This window comes from Bombyx mandarina, chromosome 25 (assembly GCF_030267445.1).
Source record: "Bombyx mandarina strain Sakado chromosome 25, ASM3026744v2".
Taxonomy (NCBI): Eukaryota; Metazoa; Arthropoda; class Insecta; order Lepidoptera; family Bombycidae; genus Bombyx; species Bombyx mandarina.
This window is the reverse complement of record NC_143231.1, coordinates 5252351-5279238: the sequence shown is the minus strand read 5'-3', so window position 1 is coordinate 5279238 and position 26888 is coordinate 5252351. Positions and strand designations below refer to the sequence as shown.

The 26888-nt window shown below is 36.8% G+C and overlaps 2 protein-coding genes across 4 annotated transcripts; both read right to left on the bottom strand.

The window, feature by feature from the left end:
• Nucleotides 1-749: 749 nt before the first annotated feature.
• LOC114245745 (transmembrane protein 245) lies at nt 750-24189 on the bottom strand. 3 transcript variants are annotated; one of them, XM_028178012.2, is made up of 15 exons: nt 23654-24188; nt 22578-22724; nt 21100-21328; nt 20291-20864; nt 19614-19785; nt 19017-19184; nt 18833-18844; nt 18568-18760; nt 17412-17596; nt 15817-15951; nt 13457-13553; nt 5972-6143; nt 4827-5006; nt 2759-2787; nt 750-797 (listed from the first exon to the last, which is right to left on the bottom strand). In XM_028178012.2, the coding sequence occupies exons 1-14, from the start codon at nt 24014-24016 to the stop codon at nt 2766-2768; spliced, it is 2649 nt and encodes an 882-aa protein (XP_028033813.2). In that variant the 5' UTR covers nt 24017-24188; the 3' UTR covers nt 750-797; nt 2759-2765. The 3 variants fall into 3 exon arrangements, with proteins under 3 accessions (XP_028033813.2, XP_028033815.2, XP_028033814.2); XM_028178014.2 differs by lacking the exon at nt 18833-18844 and having other exon boundaries at nt 23654-24189; XM_028178013.2 differs by lacking the exon at nt 2759-2787.
• Nucleotides 6860-9419, bottom strand: LOC149499835 (uncharacterized). The gene is made up of 2 exons (XM_089738363.1): nt 9172-9419; nt 6860-8351 (listed from the first exon to the last, which is right to left on the bottom strand). The coding sequence occupies exons 1-2, from the start codon at nt 9316-9318 to the stop codon at nt 6897-6899; spliced, it is 1602 nt and encodes a 533-aa protein (XP_089594489.1). The 5' UTR covers nt 9319-9419; the 3' UTR covers nt 6860-6896.
• Nucleotides 24190-26888: the final 2699 nt, after the last annotated feature.

The following is a 26888-nucleotide window of genomic DNA, read 5'->3' as shown; positions in this document are numbered from 1 at the left end:
GGACATCAGCAATGCTAGGGATCACTCAGCAGAGCCACTACTTGCTTGTGTTCACTAATTCACAAGACTAACTGAAAAATGACACGCCGTTAACCACTGGGACAATGTGTCGCAAACAAGATGCGATTTATTAAAAATATATATGAACACTTCTTCGCAGCAGTATTAAGGATCGTTTTAAATGTCTATATAACATTTTACTTTAAATCTCAACTCATTAACGAAAATTTTTAAAGGCAATCAACTATTTTATTGTTTTTTTTTTATAAGCGCATTAAGCTTTGAACTTTTAGAGAGCAGATAATATAATACTTTATTTCGTTCTTAATAAAACTAGAACAGACTACATTTGGTTTCGTTCATTCAATTAAATTTAGAACTATTTTACTGAAATTATAATATGTATGTATTCATTAGATGCGCATACTAGTGCGGTCCACTGGGATTGTATTTAATTTCTGCAAAAATCGATTTTTTTATTTTTCTTACCTCGATTCCCTATCTCGATTTCAAATTACTTTTACGTTATCAATTAATAAAGTGAATTTAAAAATTTATTTTATTTTTAATTTATAATATGTATCTAGCTTTATTCGAAACCTGTTGGTTGTTTACTTAGAGATCAATTTAAATTCCACGAATAGCTTCATGCGGCGTTAGTAAGTACTCAATATAAGTCTACTAAATGTTTTCATGTTAAATAATAATTTATAATTTAAATTTAATTAAAAATAAAAGATTTTCAATTGACCTTTGGTTAGTTGTCCCATGCAATTCAATACATATAGGCACCATATCTGGAAAGAGACACATCCATTTCTTTTTAATGACAATAAGTATACGATGAATATAAATAAAAGCGGATTATGCGAAAAAGACCCAATTAATAAATTTGTAATAAAATCACATTTGTGTGTCTTTTATCCAACATAACTTTTATGCAACAATAACAAGCATAATTCGAGTATACATTAAATCGTTATAAAATTGTCTTAGTTTTGAAGGGAATGAGAGAAAAGCAAATCATAATACACAAATACATACTTCCCTACATTGGGTCGTTTTTGCTTAACCCTTTGACTGCCATGTAGGATGATGTAGATAACCGTCATTATGTCGATTTCTGTTACTAAGGCCCCGGAGCATCTAGTAGAGTCTGGGAAAGACGAATTAGAAGATACTGAGAAAAAGTCTATTTCTAAGAGACCTAGAAGACTAACACATACATTATAAACCAAGAAGAAGGCAAAGTTAGGTAATTAAGTGACAGAAATCGATATAATTATTTCAGTATGCTAGGTAGGGCTTCGGTGACCTACACGACAGTCAATTTACATGACACGACATGACCAGCAGAAAGCAATGTTTTAACTAAATTATAATGCTCACTGTTATCTAGTCTTTAATAGTGAATTAACTGGTATAGATATAATCCAGTATTTTTCATAATCTGTGGCGTTATAAAAGTTTGAAGCTGTAAATATGTAAAAAAGGGCGAAGGCAGTTTCACCCATTAAGGTTCTATGACTGCAACGCACTTGTAGCATTACTAAGTTTAATGTCACAGTTTCGGATGTCACGATAATTTTCTCAATTTTGAATTGAATTTCAAAATTGTGTAAAATGGGGGTACCTACAAGTAAGGAAGAGAAAAACTTAATCTTGTTTTTAATTTACAAAAATTTCAAGAGAAAGTGTAGAGTGGAGTTATCCAATTCAAATCCAAGTTTACAAGTAAAAATCAATGCATTGTTATAGGATTATTAGAGTTAGATCTTTTGGCAGGAACGTTTGTGGTACAACCTAAATGACAAAGAGAGTTTTGTGGGATCACGTTAAATTCATACATATAAATTAAACATTTGAGGTGCACTGACTCTCGAATTAGAATACAGAATGTGTCAACATAACATTTAGAAAAAGCGTCTTAGTTTAAAGCACAGATAAAATAACGAAATAATCAAACCTTCCTTTAAACCGATTTAATACATCTCTTCTCAACTTAACTAGTATTTCCATTAGCTGTCTATTTAATAAATTAACTTTTGCTTCAACTACGGACGTTTGCGAGCCACAAATTGGAAAAAAGATGCATTAGTGCCTAGTGGAAGGTTTCATGCGTGGTGCAATGTATTTTCACGCGAAATGACCAACGGCGTTAGTCGTTTGTTATTAACGTGATAGTATTAGCTATTTACCATTTAATTGCCATTTAATATATAGAAAGTTAAAGTTTTTTTTTCTATCAATCGAAATATGCGGCCATGCTATCAATACATATCTACTAGAGTAGTGGTAATTTTTAAATTGCCTTCTTGAATAAGGCCCGCGTACGGCAGCCAACTAATTCTACAAAGGCATTTTAAGCTGCTTCTCTGCCATTGAATTTTCTATACCGATTCTCGTATATTCTAAATTATGTACATGTGATTTTTTTTTCTTGAACGAACTAAAATAATTTCAATTTTATATCTGGTGGTTTATTTTCCGCAAACTTGCATTCTAGAATAATCTCGAGATGAAAAGCTAAGCGAATAAATGTTTACTCGTTGAATAAACTTCAGATATATGTCTTGAACCTTTAAATATCTAGGAGAACTAGAGATTGAATTAAAAGTTAAAATACCTTTATTTTTTATCATATCCATTTTAATTGATTTTTAAGAAAGAAAAAAGTGCATTTGGGTATTATAATAGGTACTGTTTAAAAACAATAAAAACATAAATTCAGTGCAGAAAAATATTATCAAATACCCACCTCAGGATTAAGAGCGTCCGAATAATGACCTAAATGACAAAGGACATTAGTTAATAAATCAAAGAGGTTAACACAATTCTAGGGTTACATTTATTTTTCTGTGCAATGAAATATAAAAAAAAAACTAGCAGAACTACAAGAATGAATGATAAAACATATTTTAATGGATTTCAACTTTTTATTTTATTGCTTAGATGGGTGGACGAGCTCACAATCGACCTAGTGTTAAGTGGTTACTGGAGCCCATAGACATCTACAACGTAAATGCCGCCACCCACCTTAAGATATGAGTTCTAAGTTTTCAGTATAGTTACAACGGCTGCCCCACACTTCAAACCGAAACGCATTACTGCTTTACGGCAGAAATAGGCAGGCAGGGTGGTGGTACCTACCCTTGCGGACTCACAAGAGGTCCTACCACCAGTTAACCAACTCTGTCATTAAGGCGGAAGATCGTGTCGCATAGATTAGTCTTTGATAAGTTCTGGAAGGGTTATCTGAAAGGAGAAATCTGGGAATTATAATATTTATGACTTACTTTCGCCTGTATTTTATCTGATTGAAACTTTGTACTTATTGTTGGTACTTTAGCGGTTTTATAGTAATTTATAGTACCAGGAATGTACGGAGATGCTCGAATTGTCATGAACTAATTTTGAGTTAATGCGTTTTGCAAAGTGTATTTCACTATTTATATCATGAAGGCCTGTTAATTTTGAAAACGTGAAATCCATTAAAAAATGTTCGTTTTGATTTTTAAATGACAATTGCTATACACAATTTAATATATTTCAACATAAAACTTAACATACATTTTGACTGTTACTTAAATTCGATTTTGTGATTCATTCATTACTTAAATAATATGTTTCATCAACAATAATGATCTAAAATGTTGCTATGCTAATGAATTCTATTCTAAGCAAAAATAATCAAGAAATGCATAATTGAATATGCAATTTCGAAAAGGGCACACATGTCGCATATTTTGTCAAATACGTTTTTTTATATACATGTAGTTTTCAGGCTTACACCCATTTTATTATAATTCCAGTAATTTTCAATTGCTAATTAACACTAAAATATATCTCAAAAGTTAATATTTTAAATTTTACACTGCTTTAGAAAATAATCAGTTTTTTCATTTCCTGACCATTTTACATTTTCAGAGATGTGCCCTTTTCGAAATTGCATATTAAATTAAAGGCTAAATAACTTTATAACATTATTAGAGACAGGTATGAGAGTTAGGCCTTTGCCTGTTTAATAAATAAAAAATGCTTCTAAAACATATTTAAATAAAAGCTTGGCGTGGTTTGTTACGAAAAAAAAACATGTTATAGACATATTTGACTTAGTTAATAACTTAATACTTAATAATAGCAGTGTTGATTTTGATGTGGTAAAAAAATGATAACAAATTATTCGAATAATCACTTATAAACTGAATATCTATCGTAAAATCTGATCCAGACATTACCTAATTCCGCGCTGATGGCCTTTATAAAAAAGTGCAATAATAGCAAAGGTGACAACCATTGAAGTTTATCAGATTGTTCTAAATTTATTAATTGAATCAAAAAAATACTTTTATCCAAATCTTATTATACGTTAACAACAATTGGATGTATTTGTTTTAATGGGATTATGAGAATGCGAGAATTGCATCAAGCGTGACGTCATTATCGGTGGAGACAATTTCGAGTGTTCTGGCGGGAAATTTAAAAATAATAATTCTAATTTTGAAAACATTTTTTCAAGAATATAAAGATCTAATTATTATGTTTCGAAAATGTGTCACAAATCGCGCTATTAGGATAGAACTTTGTTGGCTTCGACATCCAAGTTTAAAGAAATATATTTTAACACCATAATGAACCAGATAGTGAATGTCCGGCATTCTAATTATAAAAAAAATGCTTTCAAAAATTGTATATATATATATTTAAGCGTCTAGTGCACATTATTCTTTTGACGTTCTTGTAACTGTTACGTAACACGTATTACGTCATCAGATTAGGGGAGGTCTATTCCTGTCTGGATTAGACTTTACTGACACCCGATTTACCTGACACGAGAATGTAAGGCGGCCCTCTCGTCCGTTGGCGTGTCTCGGAGGAATGCTGACGATAAATTCAGGACCACCATAAGACAGCATAGTAACAAGGGACCTAGTATAGCTCCTTCGGGACCGAGATAGAAGATACCGCCCGCTATAGCTAGACCTGTCACGTAGGGATGTCCACCGCTGGAAATTCAATGGTAAGCCATAGTATATTGTAGTTTAATGGTAGCCACAGGTATAGCCATGTTGACTGTCATTTAGGTCATCGGTGCCCTAAGTGGCGCACTGAAGTAATTGTGTCGATTTTTCTCTTCGATCTTTTTGCTAAGGCACTGGAATATCTAATAGACTCTAGGAAAGACGAATCCGAAGATACTGAGAATGAATATATTTCTAAAAGACTAAACATAGATAAACAAACAAAAGATAGCAAAGGTAGGCAACCCTGGCGTTTAGTAATAGAAATCGACATACAATTACTTCAGTGCCACGCGTAGGGCACCGGTGACTTAGATGGCAGTTAAAGTGTTAATAATAATAATCATTTAGACTTGCTACGCTTGGTATTTACTGATCGCGTCCTGTAAGCAATAATGCGTTCCGGTTTGAATGGTGGGATAGTCGATATCTCAATCGTTCATACAATCGTTACTTTAATCTGTTGCACTCTCACTAACCATTCGTTCTGATGGCCATCGGTGGGCCGTGAGCTCGTACATCAGTTCGTAGAATTAATAAAAAAAAAACAATCCCATCATCCGTAGTGCGAGTATCATGATCCAATTACCTAACATTTAACCACATTATAAATTCTTATCTCGTGTTTGCTATTTCAGTTCTTACCATTACCAAGGAAGATGGCTTCAGGCCGGTGGTGGATCAAGACCTGACTAGGTCAAGAAACAGTTCTAAAATGCAGAAGGGTGGGGCAGCCGTTGTAACTATACTGAGACCTTAGAACTTACATCTCAAGGTGGGTGGCGCATTTACGTTGTAAATGTCTATGGGCTCCAGTAACCACTTGATACGAGGTGGGCTGTGAGATCGTCCACTCATCTGAGCAATAAAAAAAAATATTACGAGACTTTACATTAAATACCTTGTAAAGGTCTAAGCCGTAAATAATAATTGAATTAAAAAAAACTCACTCTTTAATCTCAGCGTAAACAGCCGCATCTAAAAATGCGATGGGTGCGGCCTGAACAAGGGGCAGCATCACAGCCGCCAAGGGTCTGCCCTGGAGCCACACATCAAGAGCTGCCGGTAAACCCGCCAAATATGGCCCTAGGAACGGCGCAGCTCCTAGCACTGCAGCTAGAACTGAAATATCAATTATGTACTGTGTAATATACATCTTCTTCTTATCAGCCCATGGACGTCCACGGCTGGACATAGGCCTCCCCCAAGCCTCGCCACAAAGATCGGTCCTGCGCTGCCTGTATCCAGCGGATCCCCGCGAACCTCAATAGATCATCGGCCCATCTTGTGGGAGGCCTACCCACGCTACGTCCTCCAGTACGCGGTCGCCACTCAAGAACTTTATTTGTAATATACATAATTTATATACCTATAGATTACTAAGTTTGTATTACACGCCCTAAGTATATTGCCTTATGACATGGGACATAGAGCCATTCATTGAAATAAATTCTTCTTGAGTTATGATAATAATGTTATGATGATAAATCAATGTATAGTTTTCAACTTTATACTAACCGGCATCCAATTGTGGCACTAGAACCCTGACCTTAATTTCCTATCAACCCGTCATCCTAATCTCTATTTCGGGTACTAGGCGCCTGTTCTAAGTGCGCTCGGATTAGTGACAGAACTTTTCCTGTGTCTGCGATGAATCAATTAAGCATTACCATGTAAAGAATTTATATAGTCATGGTGATAGCGGGTAAGTTTCGACTAACTATAAATACCATAAATTTAGTTTAATTTCTACATTAATTTCAGTTTTTAGATGTAGAATATTATAGACGTTTTGTGTTCCGTCAAGGAATTTGTCAAAGGTCAAATGAAACAAGATAGGATTACGATGTTCTTTTATTGCAAAACAAAATACAATCACCTCTTTTTCTTCTTCTTATCGTTCGCTCTCGGCTGGCGTAGCTGACTATAAATGAATTTGTAAAAATCAAGCGCCTTCTGTTTGTCGTGCGCCGCGTTATTCCTGCACTGAGGACCGACACATCTGTTCGTGTATTCCTCGTTGACTTTGTCTGTGGTTTTTTTACGAGACGAATCCGTGCCTCGCAAGGTCTCAACGAAGTCTCTAGATGAATCGAAAACGACTCTAATAGACGTTCTATTCGTTATGTTGAAATGGCTGTCCCTAAGGAGTTCGTCCTTGTTTATAGCCGTTAACGAACTAGCGCCGCCGTCAAGGGGATCTGCCTGGCGTATTATGTAAAATGTGGACGTGGGCTCGGTGACGTCCTCGTCTGTCGTCACCTCGTTGTTCGCGAGATGCCGATCGCCGTACAACAAGCACATTATTTGAGGATCAAGGTTTATATCGCACATTCCCCTTTCTAGCAACAGCTTGACAATCTCGACGGGAAGCAGACAGGGTGCCGATAAGCACGTGTTGTTAAACGACAAGTCCAGAATTAAGCTGTTGAGTTCAGTCGGAGCATCCAAGAAGTCTATGTCGCGGCATCGGCAATCGATTTTGTTGTTTTCATACGTCACAGAGGCGCCGGCTGTCTTGCAACTAGCGTAATCGAAGACCAGCGAATGTGGTTCAACATTTTCTACGGTATTCCGGGCGAACGTGAAACCTCTTCTACCGGTATTTCTTCTTAAACACTTAACGTTGGTGAAAGCGTTGCTCTTGAGCGTGCCGAACTCGTTTCTGGATATTTCTATGCTCGAAGCTTTCAGTATCAGACCGTTGACCTGTTTGAATTTGTTACCAACGACACTCAGATTGTCCGCGGTGACATTCAACGAATTACTAAGGACGTCCCGAAATGTGTTCTCCGTGAAGAACGCACTTGTACATTGTACAGCTACGCCTTTATATCTCAAGCTTTCTATTTTGTTGTTGGCGAACGAGAACAACGTGTCCTCGTTCCCTAGTATGGCTTCTATACCTTGATTCTGAATCTCACCGATAGTCACATTCACGAACTCAACGCTACTAGCTCCGGTTACGTTGTAAATGGCCCTTGTGTTTATTGACTTTATATAGCTATCGACGACACGTATACTTTTCAGGGAGGCGGTACCGGAACACTTAACTTCGTTAGCGGTGGTCGGTGATCTGAAGAACTTCCTTGGCAAAGACACCACTTCCTTTACGTTCTCTATGGTAACTTCCGGCGGCGTTTGCACCGGGGAGTTGTTCGATAGCGAGATGAATTGGAGTTTGTCACAATCTTTTACTTTGAACTTTTGAAGCGAAGATGCCTTCTGCAATATAGGGCAGTCGAGGACCACTTTGACGTCTTTACAATTCTGGACGGTTAAACTTTTTATATCATCCGTGTAATAGTCCTTTAGGTGTATTATGAAGTCCTAGAACAAATAGTATGTTTGTAAAAATGCGTTTTCTTCATTTAGTTTAAAACAAATTAAATGTTTATTTACATATATTATTTATATATACAGAGCAGGTTCTATACGGTTCAGCGTTTGATGGATCATTTGGGATCGCTAGGTAGACTAAAAAGATTTTTTTTTAAATTGCCTTCGTAGACGAGCCTACAACCCCATACCTGATGGTGAGTGGTTATCGTCATTTATGGATGACAGCAATGACAGAGGTACAACCAAGTCGCTGTATACCGACTACCTAGTATTAACTCCTGTTTTATATAGCATCTGCCACAAATAGAGCTCTAAGGAGATTTTCGAGATAATCTTTGTCATCATAGGAGCGGAAATTACACAGAGCATGTCGAGATATGTATTTTAAATCCATTCAATAATGCTCGCTTATTAATTTCACTCCTTAGTATTTGGAGAATTAGAATATAACGGTATAACATGTCTTTTTTTTTTTTGACTAGATGTGTGGACATGTACTTATCAAAACAAGTTTGGAAAAGTTTAAGCAAATGTCTATGAGTCTCGGTAATGATTTCTAAATCGCTCATTTAATGTATATTTTTAATGATGATTAAACTTTATACGAGACAAACCAAAAGCTATAAACGGTGCATTTATAGTAAATAAAAAAATCTAGCTTAGTTTTAGAAATAAATATAGAATGAAAGTAATAAATATCCACATTACAACAAGTTTAGTTTAATTAATGTCTACAATTTGACTTCACTCGAAACTCATCTTCAATTATAACAAAAAAAAAAAACAAAAAACAATCAAAAATACTTACATTACTTTTGACATTAGCACAACTGTAAACAATGTCGTTCGATGCGAAACAAGACCAGCCAGCGTTTTGGCAACTCGTGAAGTTTATTCTAACACCTTCGGAACTTATCAGGAGAGCGTACATTAACAATATGTTAAGGTTCGTCATTATATATGAGCGCACTGCGACGTCTCATTGTTGCTCGCAATGAAGCACGTGCAATTTAATATAACAACGAAAAATTATGACCGAGATAAGGCGTCGATGTACGGAACAGAAAAGCATTGGACGCTCGGTTAAATATCACTTTATTTTTATTTTTACATCTGTCGAAAAAATGGATATTTTTTGTCAACCTTTTTGGTTGACCATCGGCACATACCTTAAGTAGACATATTTGACTAGAAAGCGCATCTAGTATAATATTTTTATTACAGTACTAAGTCACGTTACGTTTTTTTATGTCCAAGTTAAATAAAACGCGTTAGATAGCCAGAGGCTAGGATTTTATGATGTATATTTTAGTAGATTATGTTATGGATACTAAAATATAAATACGAAACAATAAAGATATACCAAATTAATCTATACAAACAAATATAATACAAAAAAGGTTTGTATGCGATGTCAAAAAAATTGGTTTTTACTAAATGAGTTTAACATTTTTACGCTGCTTACAAATACACCCAAAAATAAAAATTATATAATTTTTTTTCGTTAATCTGTGAAATGACAGATTCGATTTAGCAGAATTCTATTGGAGGAAAATAATTGGGATTCCGCACAAATCAATTAAAACTTGTGAACAAAATCCGATTTAAATAGAGAACCATTATTAACTGTGACAATCATAGCAAGACATAACCGGCTATGCTAGTCTATATCAATAGACTAAGACAAAAAAGTATCGTTTTTTTCTGTTTGTCAAATATCTTGTTTTTTTTTTGTTTGGCTCTATAGAGGAGGTAATGTTTTTTTTTTTTTTTTTTGGCCTTATTATGATACCTTTAAGCCAGTTAAAAATATTAATAGTCAACATAATAGAAATACCCAAGTTTTTTCAATACAAATAAGGATTGACTTTGTTCCAAAAAATAATAATATGATAAGCCTGTAATAAATTAAAACTTGATATTACAGTGGATATGCCCGAATTTAGATCGTTGGGGGTCACTTATGATAATAGTCGTGGACAATGATTTCAATTATTTAAAAGTTAGCCTAAACTTTTGACAGGGGAAGGGAATCGTACTAAAAAAAAGCAGGCAGTCCTAGTGATTCCTGATAAACACAAAAAAGCAATGAAATATATTTTTGGAATTTTTTATGCTATATCAAGCAGTTAAAAGTCGATTGACGTTGTTCGATCTTACATTCCGACTTTTTTTTATTTTTTTTATTGCTTAGTTGGGTGGACGAGCGTACAACGTAAATGCGCCACCCACCTCGAGATATAAGTTCTAAGGTCTCAGTATAGTTACAACGGCTACCCCACCCTTCTAACCGAAACGCATTACTGCTTCACGGCGGAAATAGGCGGGGTGGTGGTACCTACCCGTGCGGACTCCCAAGAGGTCCTACCACCATTTTTTTTTTTTTTTATTTTTTTTTTTTTATTGCTTAGATGGGTGGACGAGCTCACAGCCCACCTGATGTTAAGTGGTTACTGGAGCCCATAGACATCCACAACGTAAATGCGCCACCCACCTTGAGATACAAGTTCTAAGGTCTCAAGTATAGTAACGACGGCTGCCCCACCCTTCAAACCGAAACGCATTACTGCTTCACGGCAGAAATAGGCAGGGTGGTGGTACCCACCCGCGCGGACTCACAAGAGGTCCTACCACCAGTAATTACGCAAATTATAATTTTGCGGGTTTCATTTTTATTACACGATGTTATTCCTTCACCGTGGAAGTCAATCGTGAACATTTGTTGAGTACGTATTTCATTTGAAAAATTGGTACCCGCCTGCGGGATTCGAACACCGGTGCATCGCTCAACACGAATGCACCGGACGTCTTATCCGTTAGGCCACGACGACTACTACCAGTGACTAGGAGTCGTTTTTGCTTTAGTCGTTTTTGCTAGCTCACTAAAAAAACTTTTTAAAACGTTGTGTATTGATGCTTAGCTTGGCAAATGAATTTCGTTTTTCATTTATGTTGAAATAGTGTATAGTTGCTACTTCAGCTATGGTAATTATTTCTTTACTTTACTGGGAACCATTTTATGATGGTAGGAATAAAATTAATAATTTTAGTATAGATCGACATAGACACTACAAGACATGAGTTTTATTTGTATAGGACTGTAAAATCCTTCAAATCAGAATATATGATTGCTTCGCGACAGAAATAAGCAGCACCTAACCATACAGGCTCACAGTACGTCTTACCATCAGTAAATTCATGAGATTAGCGCATTTACAAACAGTCGAAACTTTCAAAACATTATTAGGTATTTAATCTTCGACAAATATTTGCAGAATAAATACATTAGTCTCGTTCCTATCGCGTACAATTTACATCGTAAAGGTCATGACGGCTGATAGCGAAGCGCCCACCTAAATTTTAATTATAGACCACATATGTGTATATATGTACATATAAGCTGAGTATTCGTGATAACGCTTATGTCTAGACATCGAGACCTTATTTGTTTGGAATACGGTTTAAAATTTTACGTAATTTTGTCCGCAATAAATTGATTCGAGCCGTTACCAAAACTGCTTTGTGTTCTGGAAGAACGAATCGGTGGAGAAAAATAAGGATAATTTAATTTTTAAATTGAATTCATTAATATTTATCGTTACTAATGAATTATAATTGAACAGAATGGCTGCAACGACTCGCATAATTAAGTCCATTGTTTTTCTCAATTAAATATTACGAATTCGTCTGATTATAGGATTAGCCCGTCTTAAAGAAACGGAGTATTATTCATATATACCTAGTCAGGTCATAAGTATTGTTACACAGTGAAAACTTTTCTTTTAGAATGCTGGGCCACAAAAAAGTTTATTGAATTCGAATTTCGAATTGTTCATGAAAATAAAAATGTATACTTTTAGAATTTTACTCATTTTTGAATATGGAGTGGACGCTTAAAGAAGACCGTGTTGCAGTTATTGCGTTGCATCGTTGTGGTTACGCGCCAATTCAAATTTTTAACATACTGAAAAATTTGAATATAACCAAAAGATTCGTTTATCGTACCATCAAACGATACAATGAAGACTCTAGTGTAGATGACAGGTCAAGAAGTGGTCGCCCTCGGTCTGTTAGGACTCCAGCAGTGATAAAAGCTGTGAAGGCGCGAATTCAAAGAAATCCCAAACGTAAGCAGAAACTGTTGGCCCTTCAGATGGGGTTAAGCAGAACCACGGTGAAAAGGGTGTTAAATGAAGACTTAGGGCTTCAGGCATATCGAAGAAAAACAGGACATCGTTTGAATGCTCGTCTAATGGACCTGAGACTGAAGAGATGCCGCGCTTTGTTGAAGCGGTACGTGGGAAAAAAATATCGAGAAATTCTTTTTACGGATGAAAAATTTTTTACCGTAGAAGAGAGCTACAACAAACAAAATGATAAGGTGTACGCACACAGTAGTGAAGAAGCGAGCAACCGTATTCCGCGTGTCCTACGAGGTCATTTTCCATCCTCGCTCATGGTATGGTTGGGAGTTTCTTATTGGGGCTTAACAGAGGTACATTTTTGTGAGAAAGGTGTAAAAACGAATGCAGTTGTGTATCAAAATACAGTCCTGACGAACCTTGTGGAACCTGTTTCTCATACCATGTTCAATAACAGGCACTGGGTATTCCAACAAGATTCGGCGCCAGTTCATAGAGCGAAGAGCACATAAGACTGGCTGGCGGCGCGTGAAATCGTCTTCATCCGGCACGAAGACTGGCCCTCCTCCAGTCCAGATTTGAATCCGTTAGATTACAAGATATGGCAACACTTGGAGGAAAAGGCGTGCTCAAAGCCTCATCCCAATTTGGAGTCACTCAAGTCATCCTTGATTAAGGCAGCCGCCGATATTGACATGGACCTCGTTCGTGCTGCGATAGACGACTGGCCGCGCAGATTGAAGGCCTGTATTCAAAATCACGGAGGTCATTTTGAATAAACTTTAGTGTCATAAGAATCTATGTTTTGTTAAGTTCATTTTGGTATATGAATGGTTACATAATGAATAAACTTGTTTCAATTATTTTACATTAAACATGTGACAGAATTTATGACCTGACTAGGTATCTATATTTTTACAAATAATTTAAGGTTATTATTGTGACACTCACCTGAAGGTAAATATACCACTTTAGCTCCGAAGACATTGTGCACTAGCCAAGTCCATAATCCATAGAACAACGCCATTTTGAACGATGCCCTGAATACCTGAAATTAAAGGTTACCATAGGAAAGAAAGATAAATAGTTTACTAGCAGAGAATGTGATTCGGTTAAAGCATAGTACTGGTATTATTAAAATATGATAAATCAATGGGCTCGGCAATAGGATTTTGTCTGTGTTTTGGATACTGGAAGGACCAGTCGAATTACAACTTGAAAACAACATAAAACTGCAGACTCTGATTGGTGTTGTGAAAAAAAAAAACAATAAATTTTCTACAGCATGATTTTATCACTACTTCCAAAGTAGGAGTGTAATAAGTTAAATAGTCTCTCAATTATGGGCAAAAGGGGGATTGGAAGTCAAAATTTCGTCAAAATTATTTATTTTTAACCGATACTATAAATAAATACTAGTGGTCCCGCAGTGGTCGAAATTCGACTATAATTAATTGGAATTATAAGTTTGAACATTATTATGGCTGTCAAAGACTATTATACTTCTATAATCACAGATTTCGCCAAGACTACAATATAGACAAATAATATTAAAGATAAACAATATTAACCTATTTTCAATTTGACCACAGACTTTAAGCATTAAGTAAAGTTTGACAATAATCAAAGAGATACACATATATACATATGTGTGTGTGTCAAATAGATGGCAGTGTGTGTAATGTTTTCTTTATTGATTTAATCTGTATCTTTTATGCATTATTTTAAAAAAATATTAACATTGTGCACTCCTTCTTTATATTCTCTATGAGTGTGGGAAATTTCATACTCCTTCGTCCGCGCAATTTTCGTAAAAAGGGGTACAAAGTTTTTGCTTCACGTGTTAATATATGGATAGGCGTTACTCAATTCAACTGTATTTTTTATGCATAATTATTGGGCCAATTTAAACGTTATCATGATCTGACCGGTAGTTTTTGAATAATCCTTAATTATGCATATTTAATTATCACAATAAAATATATAAAATAATAAATATATATAATAAAATATTATAATATATCATACTGTAATCCAATCGTAAGAATGGTCGGGCAGTATAATGATTTGGCTAAATGTCAAGGAAATCAGGAAAGGATCCGGAGTTTCTTTGGGCACATAATGCGATCCTCATTGCGCAAACTGGAGAAACTCACAATTCTCGGACAGATGGAGGGGAAGCGCGCTAGAGGAAGAGCGCCAGCTAGATGGGTTGACCAACTCAAGGAGGTGACTGGAGGCCAGATATGGGGAGCGGTACATATGGCGCAGAACCGGACCGAGTGGAGAAGATTGACATACAGTCACGATCCTCAACATTGAGGGAACGACCAGAAAGAAATGTCAAGGTGACCTTGATATTTTTGAACCTAGACTCGGGGATTTGTTGGATGTGTGAAGGATATCCTATTTAACAATTACTTAACAATGGCTAGTTATCAATATAATGTTTGTTTTGGTTGTATTGTTGTCTACTTATGTGGATACCGTTTTTTTGTTTTTTTTTTCTTGCAAGTCTATATACCGAGAGATTACAATGAATAGATAACTTTTGACTTAGTCGTTATTTGTGTTATTTGCGAGATAATACTGAACTCCCATGACCCGAGTTTTATGAATTAACAAAAAAAAGCAAAATACTAATCTTTCTTTTAACTGCGTAATTCTTGAACACGAATTCTTACCGTTTATGAGAATATTATGAAGCTATAAGTTGTAGTGGTATGGTAATTAGTGTGGAGCAGGTTATTCAAACAAAAATACTTCGACATCACAAATGGGTTAGTAAGCTTACGGCCCACCCATGCCACTTTGACAAAGCGGCACGACACGAGAACTCTTTCATCATGGCCGCCGGTAACTACATTCCCGATCCTAGTCGACGTCGCCCAAAACACGTCATTTCGGATCCTCCCGATCCATTAACGGTGCTTTTAGATACCTTATGCACCGGTCATCGTTCTCGTCGAACCCGTCGCTTGCGACGAAGGGCTCGACGAGCGAATTAACCCTCAGACACAGCCCACTGAGTTTCTCGCCGGATCTTCTCAGTGGGTCGCGTTTCCGACGGCAGATTCTGCGAAGCACGGCTCTTGCTAGGATTCGTGTTAGCAAAGTCGTCAGGTTTGAGCCCCGTGACCTCACTTACTAGTTAAGGTTACGCTGAAATAGCCTCTCAAGGCTATCACCTTAGGTAGGAAAAAAAAGGCCCACCCGGCATTAAGTGCTTATCGGAACCAATATCTTTGGTATTCACTCCGACAACCACGCTGACTGACTGTCTCTGGACTAGCCTTAGGAATAATGTTTACCTGGTTGATAGCGACAGAAAGTGCAATGCCAAGACGGGGTCCGAAATTCGGCTGCACCTGAGTGATCACTTCCACTGGCTTGTAGAGTGCGTTACTGGACGCTAGCAGATAGAACAGTGTCGTGAAGAATACTATCTGGAATATAAGAAAGCTTTACTATGACTTTTTCGAGTATAGTCATAACGATAATAAAATTACGGTAGTCGATTTTCTTTTTGTCATTAACTGTGGGTTGGCGATTTATAAAATTTATTTAAATGGCGTAGTCAATGACCACTTGGAATCAATTTAACCTTATGGATGTTGGCTTTTTATTGAGCGTCACCTGAGACGAAATGCAAATGATTTCACTACTCGGAAATCAAAATAGAAAATGTGCTTATTAAAATATTACATATAAATAAAATATAAGTAAACAACAGTCAAGGCTTAAAAGTGTGTAACAAGTGTGTGTGTGCGTGCATGAGTGTGTGTATACGTGTATGCGTGCATGCGTATATGCGTATATGCGTGTGTGTGTGTGCGCGCGGCCTTATCGCTAATTCATTTTTCCATTGAAGAATAACAAAAAAGATTGATCATTAAGGAAATTCGTTGTGCGGAAAAGAATAACGTCTTCTAATCACTGTTTACTTATTAGATATAATTTTTGCAAATTAATGAAATCACAAAATTGAATATTCTTTTACCAGCCAGCTCATCATCCGTCATCTGCTGAACTGAAGGAAGTATCAGGAACGAATTAAGTCTTTAGTGATATTAGAGACGTGGACTGTTCTTCTGTTTTAAAATGGCCGCGCAAACTTTATGTGACGCAGCTGACGTCATTCGAGGTAAAAAAAGAGTCAAGGAAATTACATAATAATGACGATGCTGACTTCCGAAACGGTAACTTGCTCATGGGTGGCTATTTAAAACTGAACTATAGACAGTGATTGACCACATATGACGTCATACGATATGACTGGTGTTCAAAACTGCTCATAATTGTTTTGCATTATTTTGTTTTAATTTAAATGTTGAATAAAATTGTACTTCTGTTTCATTCTCCTGCCCTTTTCCCAGTCACCTGGGGTTGGCGCAACATTACTGGTGGTAGGACCTCGCATGAGGGTAGGTACCACCACCCCGCCTATTTTTGCCGTGAAGCAGTAATGCGTTTTGGGTTTGAAGGGTGGGGTAGCCGTTGTAACTCTACTGAGACCTTAGAACTCTTATGCGGTACCACCGCCCTGCCTATTTCTGCCGTGAAGCAGTTAATGCGTTTCGGTTTGAAGGTGGGGTAGCCGCTGTAACTATACTGAGACCTTAGAACTTATATCTCAAAGATGGGTGGCGCATTTACGTTGTAGATGTCTATGGGCTCCAGTAACCACTTAACGCCAGGTGGGCTGTGAGCTCGTCCACCCATCAAAGCAAAAAAAAATTTTCTCCTTCCATACTCCTCTATCATATACCATTTCTTAGCCATATCGTCTTTCACGCAATCCATCTATTTTTTCTTAGATCTACCTCTTCATCTAAAGCCTTCCTTTCAAAAATTGTGCTTATTGTGTGTAATCGTCGAAATCCGATCCACATAATTATTTACTTACCATATTTATGAACATGTTGATAATCGCACTGCCTCCTCCGAGGAGTAATGACGTAAATGCACCCAAAGATCCGGCCAGTAACGAAACATTGCTGGCCAGCGGTGCCCATATGCTACTGGCTATAGCGCTCAGAGTACCCACGTTAGCTTGTAACCACGAAACTACACCGGAGTAGTCGAACAAACCTGAATAACGATATTAAATTGGTTTTTAATACGCTTTTATTAGCTTCAGACGTATGTATGTATGTATTTTTGTAACGGAATATTTGAACATGATTTTGACCCCCTTCAAAACGTCGGATTAACTCGAAATTTGGTATAATTATTAAGGACCGATGACAATTCAATATAAAAAAAATTTGAAAAAATTTAAATTCAACTAAAAAATGGAAAATAAATAATAGTTTAAAAAAACTAACAAAATACGCTTTTATAGAAAATCCAACTAAAAAATAGAAAATAAATTTTAATGAATTTGAATTAAAAATAGTGTATGGTATCACTAGAATTAATATTTTGATAATATCCTGAAAAGCGTATTTTGTTAGTTTTTTTTAAATATTATTTTAATTTTAATTACGGGTGCCTTAAGTTCAAACGTCGCAGCAGTTTCTTAGGACTTAAGTAAGGGGTTATCTAAGAAGGAGGAAGTTTGGAAATTTGTAACTATGTCAATTTTTCATCCAATATAAAAAAAAAAAAAATGTTTAACACATTGAACGCTTTGCGACCCAACGGTGGACCTAGCGTACTATACCATTTGAGACAAACCAAAATCAGGTAATCAGTAATCTTATTAACTTGAGATTCTCATTCTAAAATTTATAAAATGCGATAATTTGCACGGAAGATCATACGCGTTTTGTTTGATAGCTGCAATCTGTGGCTTGTAGGAAGAGTTTACGTTGGAACCCTCACGCGGCTCACGGGTGACCCTCATCGCTCGAACGGTTTAGTAAGATAAGGCTCACCACAGGTGTGAGCATCGTGGCCTGAATGAATATACTCGATTTTTCATTTGGCGTTCAACGTGTTAATTTAGTATTATGTTTGATAAATATGCAGAAAAAAAAACGATATTAAATTGTTATGGAGGAGCGTGCGGCTACTGGCACCAGCAGCTCTAGGGACACAGCTAGTATATAAGTTCTTACTCGATGAGTCGGATACGTTGTTGACGAAGTTATCCCACGAGTCTTGTATGGCGGTACTATCGACTTGGGGCCCGACCGCCGTGGCGAAATGTCCCGACGCCCAACTCTGATAAACTCTATCCCAAATCTCCAAAACTTGTTGTTCGACGCGTGATACTTTCTCTGGGTCGCCTTCCTTCAAGATGTTTTTAACCTGGAAAATTATCGACATAGACAATACGAATTAAAAAAAAGTACAACATTATAAATATTTGTTTGAACTTACGTGTCTCTGTATCTGTCCAATCGGAAGCAAATGATAAAGATAATACAATAATTTTGCATTAAACTAATCATTAGGGTTCGGAAATAAATAAATCAATAAGCAATATGGTAAGTCTACTAATAGCAAAAATTATCCATTTACAATACTAAATAATAATTACAATTATCTACGAAAAAATACTAACGGTTGTCGATATTCCTTCCCTTCCGTACGTATACGCGTCATCGATAAGAGAGTCGAGTTTCTCTTCCCATCCCTCGGGCAGATAGTTATGCAATACACTATTCTGAACATACGTACTGTTAAGAAGACTGCCGCTTAGTTGTACCACAACTATGGCTTCCGAATATATCTACAATAGAAAAAATAAGATTATGAATTGATTTTTTTGAAATGATTTTTTTATTGCTCACACATGCATAGTCTTTAACCAAACCTATAGATATCACACAGAGAATTTCGCTTCCCACCTTGAGAGATGAGGTCGGAGACCTAATTGTATTGTTTACCTGCTATTTACCCTTCAAAACGGCACGCATGTCTGCTTCGTGGCATTAATTGACAGGATGTTCGTACCTACCCGCATGGGGGTACAATAAATCCTACTACCAGTAAAATGAACTTATTTTTATATTATTTGATATACGGTATAATTAGTTTTTCCTTATTTCAAATTATATTGTACTTAAGTAACATTAATTAGTGACTCCAAAAATTTTAAACAATGTTGTTGACTTCTAAAACATATTTTCAACAAAGCAATCTATAAAATATAAATTACCTGTATACAAATAAAAATGGTTGCTACTGTAAGAAATAGTATCAAGCCAATGATTACAATGCAACTGGACACAGTATCTACAGAGCTATATGCCATATCTCTGAGGCTTGTATTGCATATTGACATCATTTTACCGACTCCACGTATATGTGCTGGTATTAGAGCAGTCTCCCTACAAAAAAAAACATTCTGTGATATCAATGGATATAAAAATATATTTTTGTGCGTCTACAGATTTTGGTCAAAATATATTGGTAGGGAGGTGGCCATGAGTGATCTCAAATGACAAGTTGTAAGGAATAGTTTAGGGAACTATATAAGGCGAGGACATAGGCTCGCTATCTTAATCTCATAACGTAATTGTGGTAGAAGATCTGGTGAATATGGTAATAGATCAGTGTACTTAGTGCGAGTTTTTTAACGTTATCGATAGCGTAAAAGTTAACTCAAATTTGTATGAAGTTGAAACGTTTGCCTAGGTTTGCCGCTAGGGGCGCTGTTCCAACTGCATACAACTTTAAGTTAACTTTTATGCTATCGAGAACTTTAAAAAACTCGCACTAAGCACATTACACATCACAGTTTCATATAAATATGTCAGATAGCCTACAAAATAATTCTATTTTGGATATCGTAAAATTAAACATGAAAATTTATATTAAATGTGTTGTATTTACCTATTATTCCACCAAGCTTTTATCTTCAAAGCCACATTGTTGTACTGATTTTCAAAGAACAACCATACTCCGAAATAATCCAAACCAATCTTCATGAAGTGTATAACTAAAAACACCAAAACTAATGGCAGTAACCATATGTTCTTCCAGACCAACATACAGAGGAAACCGAAGAAAAGCAATTTGAAATACAACGCTGTTTCTTCGTCATTGTCGAAGTTATTCTTCATGTAATAATCATCGAGCGATTTGTGTTTCATTGATGGCAGGAAGCGATATTCTTGTTTAACTTTGCCTGTACCCGACAGTGGCAATGCGGACAATGTTCGTGTTTTATACAATATTTTCGGTGGTCTTGGAGGACATTGGCTGGGTTCATTGCTGGTCCAGCTTCCGCTTTTGGGTAACGTTTCTGGTGTACCGGGAGAAGGGGTCTCCTTATCCGGGGTCCCTTCAGTTTCACTAGCAGAAATTTGCGCACTATCAGATTTACTGTCTTCTGTGTTAGTTTCTTTCTCTCTGTGACTGTTTGTTATAACTCTGTGTATTGATATTATGATCGATGCTTCAGGATCTGGAATGTTTATTCAATGATTTTAAATGCATTTAATGCTTACCTTGAAACATCAGGTCAAAGTCACCCATAATGAACGAAGAACAAGTGCTGGTAGTAAGTCTCAGCTGACTTAATTGGGGTAATTATTAAAATTTGGAAATATTACCAGTTGAAATTGGTACCACTGGTTGCCCAAAGTAATTTCTTAATGGAAGACGTTCATATATACTCAGTATGTTTTGTAATAGCTCACCCTTTAACAGGATTTTGTTGTGAACATCCAGAATCTCCATTATAAAGCCAGTTATACATATAATTTGGAGAAAAATGAATGTGTACACTTGGATGGAACCCGTTAAACTAGCCATAAAGCTCGTAATTACGAGCCAAAGTAGTTGTGACGTCACTCGGAACATGTTCTCCCTTTGTGGTGTCCATAATGTGTAAACGCTGATGATGTAGGCCAAAACTATGGTTAGAGTCTGAGAAAATAATTGTATTCTATTTGTACTGGGAAATATCAGTTACTAATTAATAGTCAGTGAATTTAATTTTTTATAATTTACTAGTTAGATTAACTATAGTAGAATTATTTTGTACGTGCAGTTTGGGTCATAAAACATAGCCCGGCTAGGGCGGTGAGCATGTTGTGCGGGCGCAACGCCATTATCGATAAAAAAAATTAGTCATCGAAGACAGGTACACGGCGGCGCGGGGTGGTATACGTAGGGTGGTGAGACATTGTTATGTTAAGAGTCATTTGTACTTACCTGGAAATTATAGTACATTATGTCGAAGAATAATGTGTTTTTATGCATTCGTTCTCTGAATTTCTTTAGTGACACAATGGCTACTCCTTTGTTTTGTATCAAAACGGCAGAATTTATTCAAAATAATATTTGCACGTGTTGTTATCAACAATGTGTTAAAAATTTTCACTGAAATAAGAATAAATCCCGAAAAGTTACAAAGTGTTAATTTCTGCCGTTCTCGTTAACTTGCTGCCGCGATATGTGGCGTAAGTGTTCGATTAGTGATTCTTTCTTTCATTTTTATCACTAACCCACAAAATGACAAAACTAAATACACTATCGATAACGCTTATCGACAACAATAATGCGCATCACTATTCCCGTCCATAAGGCTCGTGAGTGGAAGAGAGAGCGAAATACTCGCTTCACCGCACCGATTTTTTATGTCCCAAACTGCACGAACAAAATAACTCTACTATAGTAAAAACTTAGGCCACCAGTAATCTCTTCATCCCAAAAATAAAATTACCTCCTAATGAATGGTTTTAGGAATACACAGAGGACAAACAATCAATCAATTTTTTTTTATGTATTTGCAATTCATTTAAAATCTTCATTTTATATTCATAATTGTATACAGATAGTGAAAAGGTGAGTAGAAAAGTTTTTTCTACTAAGTGTTTATTAATTCATAGCTCTCCTGTTGTTAAGTGGTTACAGGAGCTCATCAGCATCACAAATTTAATCACACAATATCCTCAATTTATGTCCCAATCCTAATATTTCATTGTCCTACTCATTAAGCATAAACGCTTCATTGCTTTGTGGCAGATTTGAATGTGTTCACAATAGGTTCACAATAGGCCGTACCCTTAAGAAACAATATGAAAACAGATGTCTTTGCTTACAGTCAAAGGAGTCAGAGTCAGTTTATGTTAGGCAACATTTAGTTTTTTACATTATTCGGCATTGTACTTACAATATATGAGGTGCAGATGCTTATTAGCATTTTGGTGGAAAAGCTAATGAAACTGATCAACTGCCAGAACAGACAGGATAAACCTCGTGGTATAGAATCATACAACCATGGCAACACAAATATTGTAGAGAGTAGCGTAATTACAGTCTGAAAATGAAAAAAATAGCTTTTAATTCACTAGTCACATGATTTAATTGTTTTGATAACAACAAAAGAATTTATAATATTAAGTCTATACTAATATATAAATCTACAGTGGTTTTTACGGACGTTCCGTTATAACTACTGAACCATGCATCCGATTGACTTGGTATCCATGTAGAAAATGCAAGTACTTAATGGATAGGCTAATATTTATACCAATGTTGGACTCCCGACACCAGTTGCGGGGGCGTTAATGATGAGAATCTTTGTGGGGGTGAGAAATAATAATGTTAATTTTAAATGCCCAGTGAAGCAGATGGGTATAGCTAGTTTTTTTATAATTTTAAATCAGAAATTTAGAGATCACTGAACAATAATCTAATATTCAGTATTAACAGTAGTATAACTCTACTGTACACTGACAGACATTCTTTAAATCTTAAACAAGGGCATAACAATGGATGGTGGTTGATGTCCTAACTGATCACGGTCCTTCTAACAACCATCTATAAGCTATTGGCATTACTGGTAGTCTTCAATGCTGAGCAACATGCTGACAGATAATATTGTTGCCCGCATACCAATGCAGTATCAGTTCGTAAACCAAGTTTGTTGACCGCATTAGAGGATTCATTGACTCCTTAGAGGAGTTGCAGTGCCAGGACTGGATTTGCCACCAAGACAGGAAGAGGCACAAGGTCTTTGAGTTGTAGAAACTAGTCCTCGGTCAATTAAGCTCAGTTACACTGATTCACTTAATTCACTACACTTATTTGTACCCACCCCACCAAAAATGAACAAATCTTTTTTATGCTTAAAGAGTTATGTAGTTTCTTATCTGAAAATTATTCTAAAGAAATAATATATAACATTATGTGATAACAAGAACAGGTATTGCCATATTTAAGTTAAAAAAAAAACATTAAGTTTACCTTGTAGTGCTCTCTAAATTGTTGTCCAATTGTGTCTGAAGCGAAGTTAACAACATTTATTGGGATCACCATCAAACCGACTATCACTGACGTGTCAGACTTCTCCAGATCTTCGAACCACGACTTGAGTTTTTTCGAAATTTTATATTTGAAAGGGTGCAGTATTGAACCGACTAATAGAGCCCAAAATAGTGGTTTGAAGAATGGTTCTAATATTAGGAATAGAACGTATACCGCGGCGCAACATATTGTGAGTATGAAAAGGGCAAAAGCATTATAAAACCCATGCTTCATAGGCTTTTCATTGCCTTCAGTTATACCACCCAGGATATTGAAAATATTTTCAAAAGGTGACTGCTGCATGGCTGTATTAGTACTCTCAGCAGATTCCGAAGAAAACTACTATTATTAAATCACAAGAAAGCCATAGGTTGGTAAATTATTGTTTTTGAAGGTGTACATAGTCCGAGGATAAGTGAGATCATTTATTTTATTTTTGGCGATGTATATTGTACGCCGAGCCCCGAATAACTAGATAGTGGTACTGTTTTACAGCTTGACAGCAGGATAGCTGTATAAGTAAATGCATAAGAGTAACAGTGACGAAAGCGATTGTTATGAGTAGTTTCATTCTGTCATTTCTTTCAGCTAGATCTACACACCAGTTTCATTTATTCTGTCGATTTTTTTTGCTATTTGATTTTGATCCTTAAACAAGGGACATAAAAAGATAGAATCATTGAATCTTAATCGTTTTCTTCCTAAAATGAGATGCAAAGGGGTTTTAATTTAATGTCATTGTAATGTATTATGTGTCGTCATTCTTTTTCGATTATGAGTCAACGATTATTAATCAGATTATATTACTAGATAATTTCTATTACTATTATTAAAGACTTACTATTATACACTTTATGTTAATGTACCCATAGACATAATTTTCTTATGGTATCATCTAATTTTTATGTCATATCGATTTTTATTTTTCTTAGGATTATCAGGTCAACATTTTCAAGCCCGTTTTATTATTTAAGCTTTTTAAAGGAAATAATTTAAGAATAACGGAACGGAATTTATTATCTGTCATTAACCGCAAGTAGGAATAGTAAAAATCGCAAACTCCAATTAATGCGTGCAGCTGCAGTAGACATTATTTTCTACTCCGCGCCCCCTCTTTCTCTCTCTCTATCTCTCTCTCTCTCATATACAAAATGTGACACTGAGATACTGAGACATCAATTGATTTCAAATACCGAATCTAAACACCATGGTCTAATAAACTAAACTGAAAAAGATTTAATCTAAGTTTTGGCGGGAAATGACATAGATTTTCTACCGATTTATTCGAAGTCTTACAGTCCAAATTTGGTTGTTCGGAACTTGCATCTATTTATAAGAGTCGCGGTTCAAACTTTTGCCATTGTATTGTTATGCCGATCAGAGTAACGTCACTTGAAAAATATAAAAAAAAAAAAAATCGAAGCAACTGGAACAACTCTTGAATGTTCTGAAACATTATAGACATAGTCGAAACGAGTATAGGTACCTACGTGACATAGACGACATGAAGAAAGCTATTTTCGTAGTGAAGCGACGGACGGATCACCACAAGAAAGCCAAAAAGTAAATTAAAATAGTGAAGTCTACCCTTGATTGACGAAATAAATAAATTGAGTTTTAATGAGGTTTTTTTTTATTATTTTTATTTTTTTATTTTATGATTGAAGGATTACTGGTGGCCCGGAGGCCTTTCCAGTTTCACCAGGACAGGTGGGCGAGCAAAGGCTCAGCCAGGAGGGGTGGGATTTGCTAACAGCTACCCGAGCGCCTCCGAAGGAGACCTAACAACTCAAGAGTAGCTGCTTCGCGAATGAATCTACTACCGGATCGGAATCGCGACCCGCTGAGAAGATCCGGCGAGAAACTCAGCGAGCTGATTCATGGGTTAGGTTGCACGGCGAACTCTTTGTCGAGTTCGACGAGTACGGTTACCGAGGTCCCTAAGCCTGCTCCTAGAGCTGAAGGCGTCTACTGCAAACGTTATTGGATCTGAGGGATCCGTAAGGACGTGTCTAGGGCGTCGACGGTAACTGGCTCCTGCATGATCAGGATTCGGGGAGTAGTCAGCGGCGGCTACGATAAGGCGATTATCATGACGCATAGCCTTATCGAAGTACCGTTCCTACGCTGACTTCATGTATTTCTGGATAGATTCGAGGCCCAGGTCGTCGTGTAGGTCAACGTTCCTCACGAACCACGGAGCTCCGACGGCTAACCTGCAAAAGCGGGATTGTAGAGATTGAAGGGTGTCTATGTGTGTGCGGGCCGCGTGAGCGAACACCACACTCGCGTAAGTCATGACGGGCCTTATGCAAGTTTTGTAAAGTGTCACCTTGTTCCGAAGGGACATTTTACTCCGCTTACAGATCATGGGGTAGAGTCTACCGAGAATAAACGCGGCACGGTCACGGACTGATTTTATATGCGGGCGGAATGTCATCGATGCATCCAGGGTAACGCCCAGGTACTTGACCTTCCTGGCCCAGGGTATGGATTGACTAAAGAGAGTAATCGGGGGTGTGAGATTCCTCCTCCTAATACGGGAGGAAATCCGTGTGGAGCTTCCCCTCTGAAATAGCACCGCAGTACTTTTCACTGGTTTGATGTCTATGCGTCATTTTCGGAACCACTGTCCTAGGGCTAGGGCTGCGCTCTGAAGCTTCTTCGCGATTAGGGACTTGTTTCTACTGGAATAGTAAACAGTCGTGTCGTCGGCGAATAAAGCTAAATGGGTCGGCGGCGACCGGGGAATATCGTTAACGAATAAGCTAAATAGGAGGGGTGAGAGGACAGAGCCTTGCGGGACTCCAGCTGTGAGAGGTCGTGGGGAGGAGCGGGTTCCCTCGACTCGATATCGAAAAGAGCGGTTCGACAAGAAGTCCCGTATGATGAGCACGAGACTATCCGGCACGCCCATGTTGAATAGTTTGAAAATCAAACCGTTGTGCCAGACTTTGTCGAACGCTTTTGCGACGTCGAAGAAGAGAGCTCCCGTGTATAACGGTTTTGGTCGATTAAGCCCCACAAGAATGTGCTCCGTGAGGCGGTGCACCTGTTGAACGCATGAGTGATTTGTACGGAATCCGAATTGTTCATCGATGAGAATGCCCTTGGATGAGACGAAGTCTCTGAGGCGTTTGTAGAGCAGACGCTCATACAGTTTGCCTAAAGACAT

Excerpts from the sequence above, each read along its gene's own strand:
- LOC149499835 (XM_089738363.1), bottom strand. The coding sequence starts at position 9,318 with ATGACGAACCTTAACATATTGTTAATGTACGCTCTCCTGATAAGTTCC. Across the intron at positions 8,352-9,171 it reads GTGCTAATGTCAAAAGTAAT|GACTTCATAATACACCTAAA; the intron begins GTAAGTATTTTT and ends TATTTGTTCTAG.
- LOC114245745 (XM_028178012.2), bottom strand. The coding sequence starts at position 24,016 with ATGCAGCAGTCACCTTTTGAAAATATTTTCAATATCCTGGGTGGTATA. Across the intron at positions 15,952-17,411 it reads TCAACATGTTCATAAATATG|ATAGTATTCTTCACGACACT; the intron begins GTAAGTAAATAA and ends CTTATATTCCAG. Across the intron at positions 2,788-4,826 it reads GCCTTACATTCTCGTGTCAG|GTCATTATTCGGACGCTCTT; the intron begins GTAAATCGGGTG and ends TTTGTCATTTAG.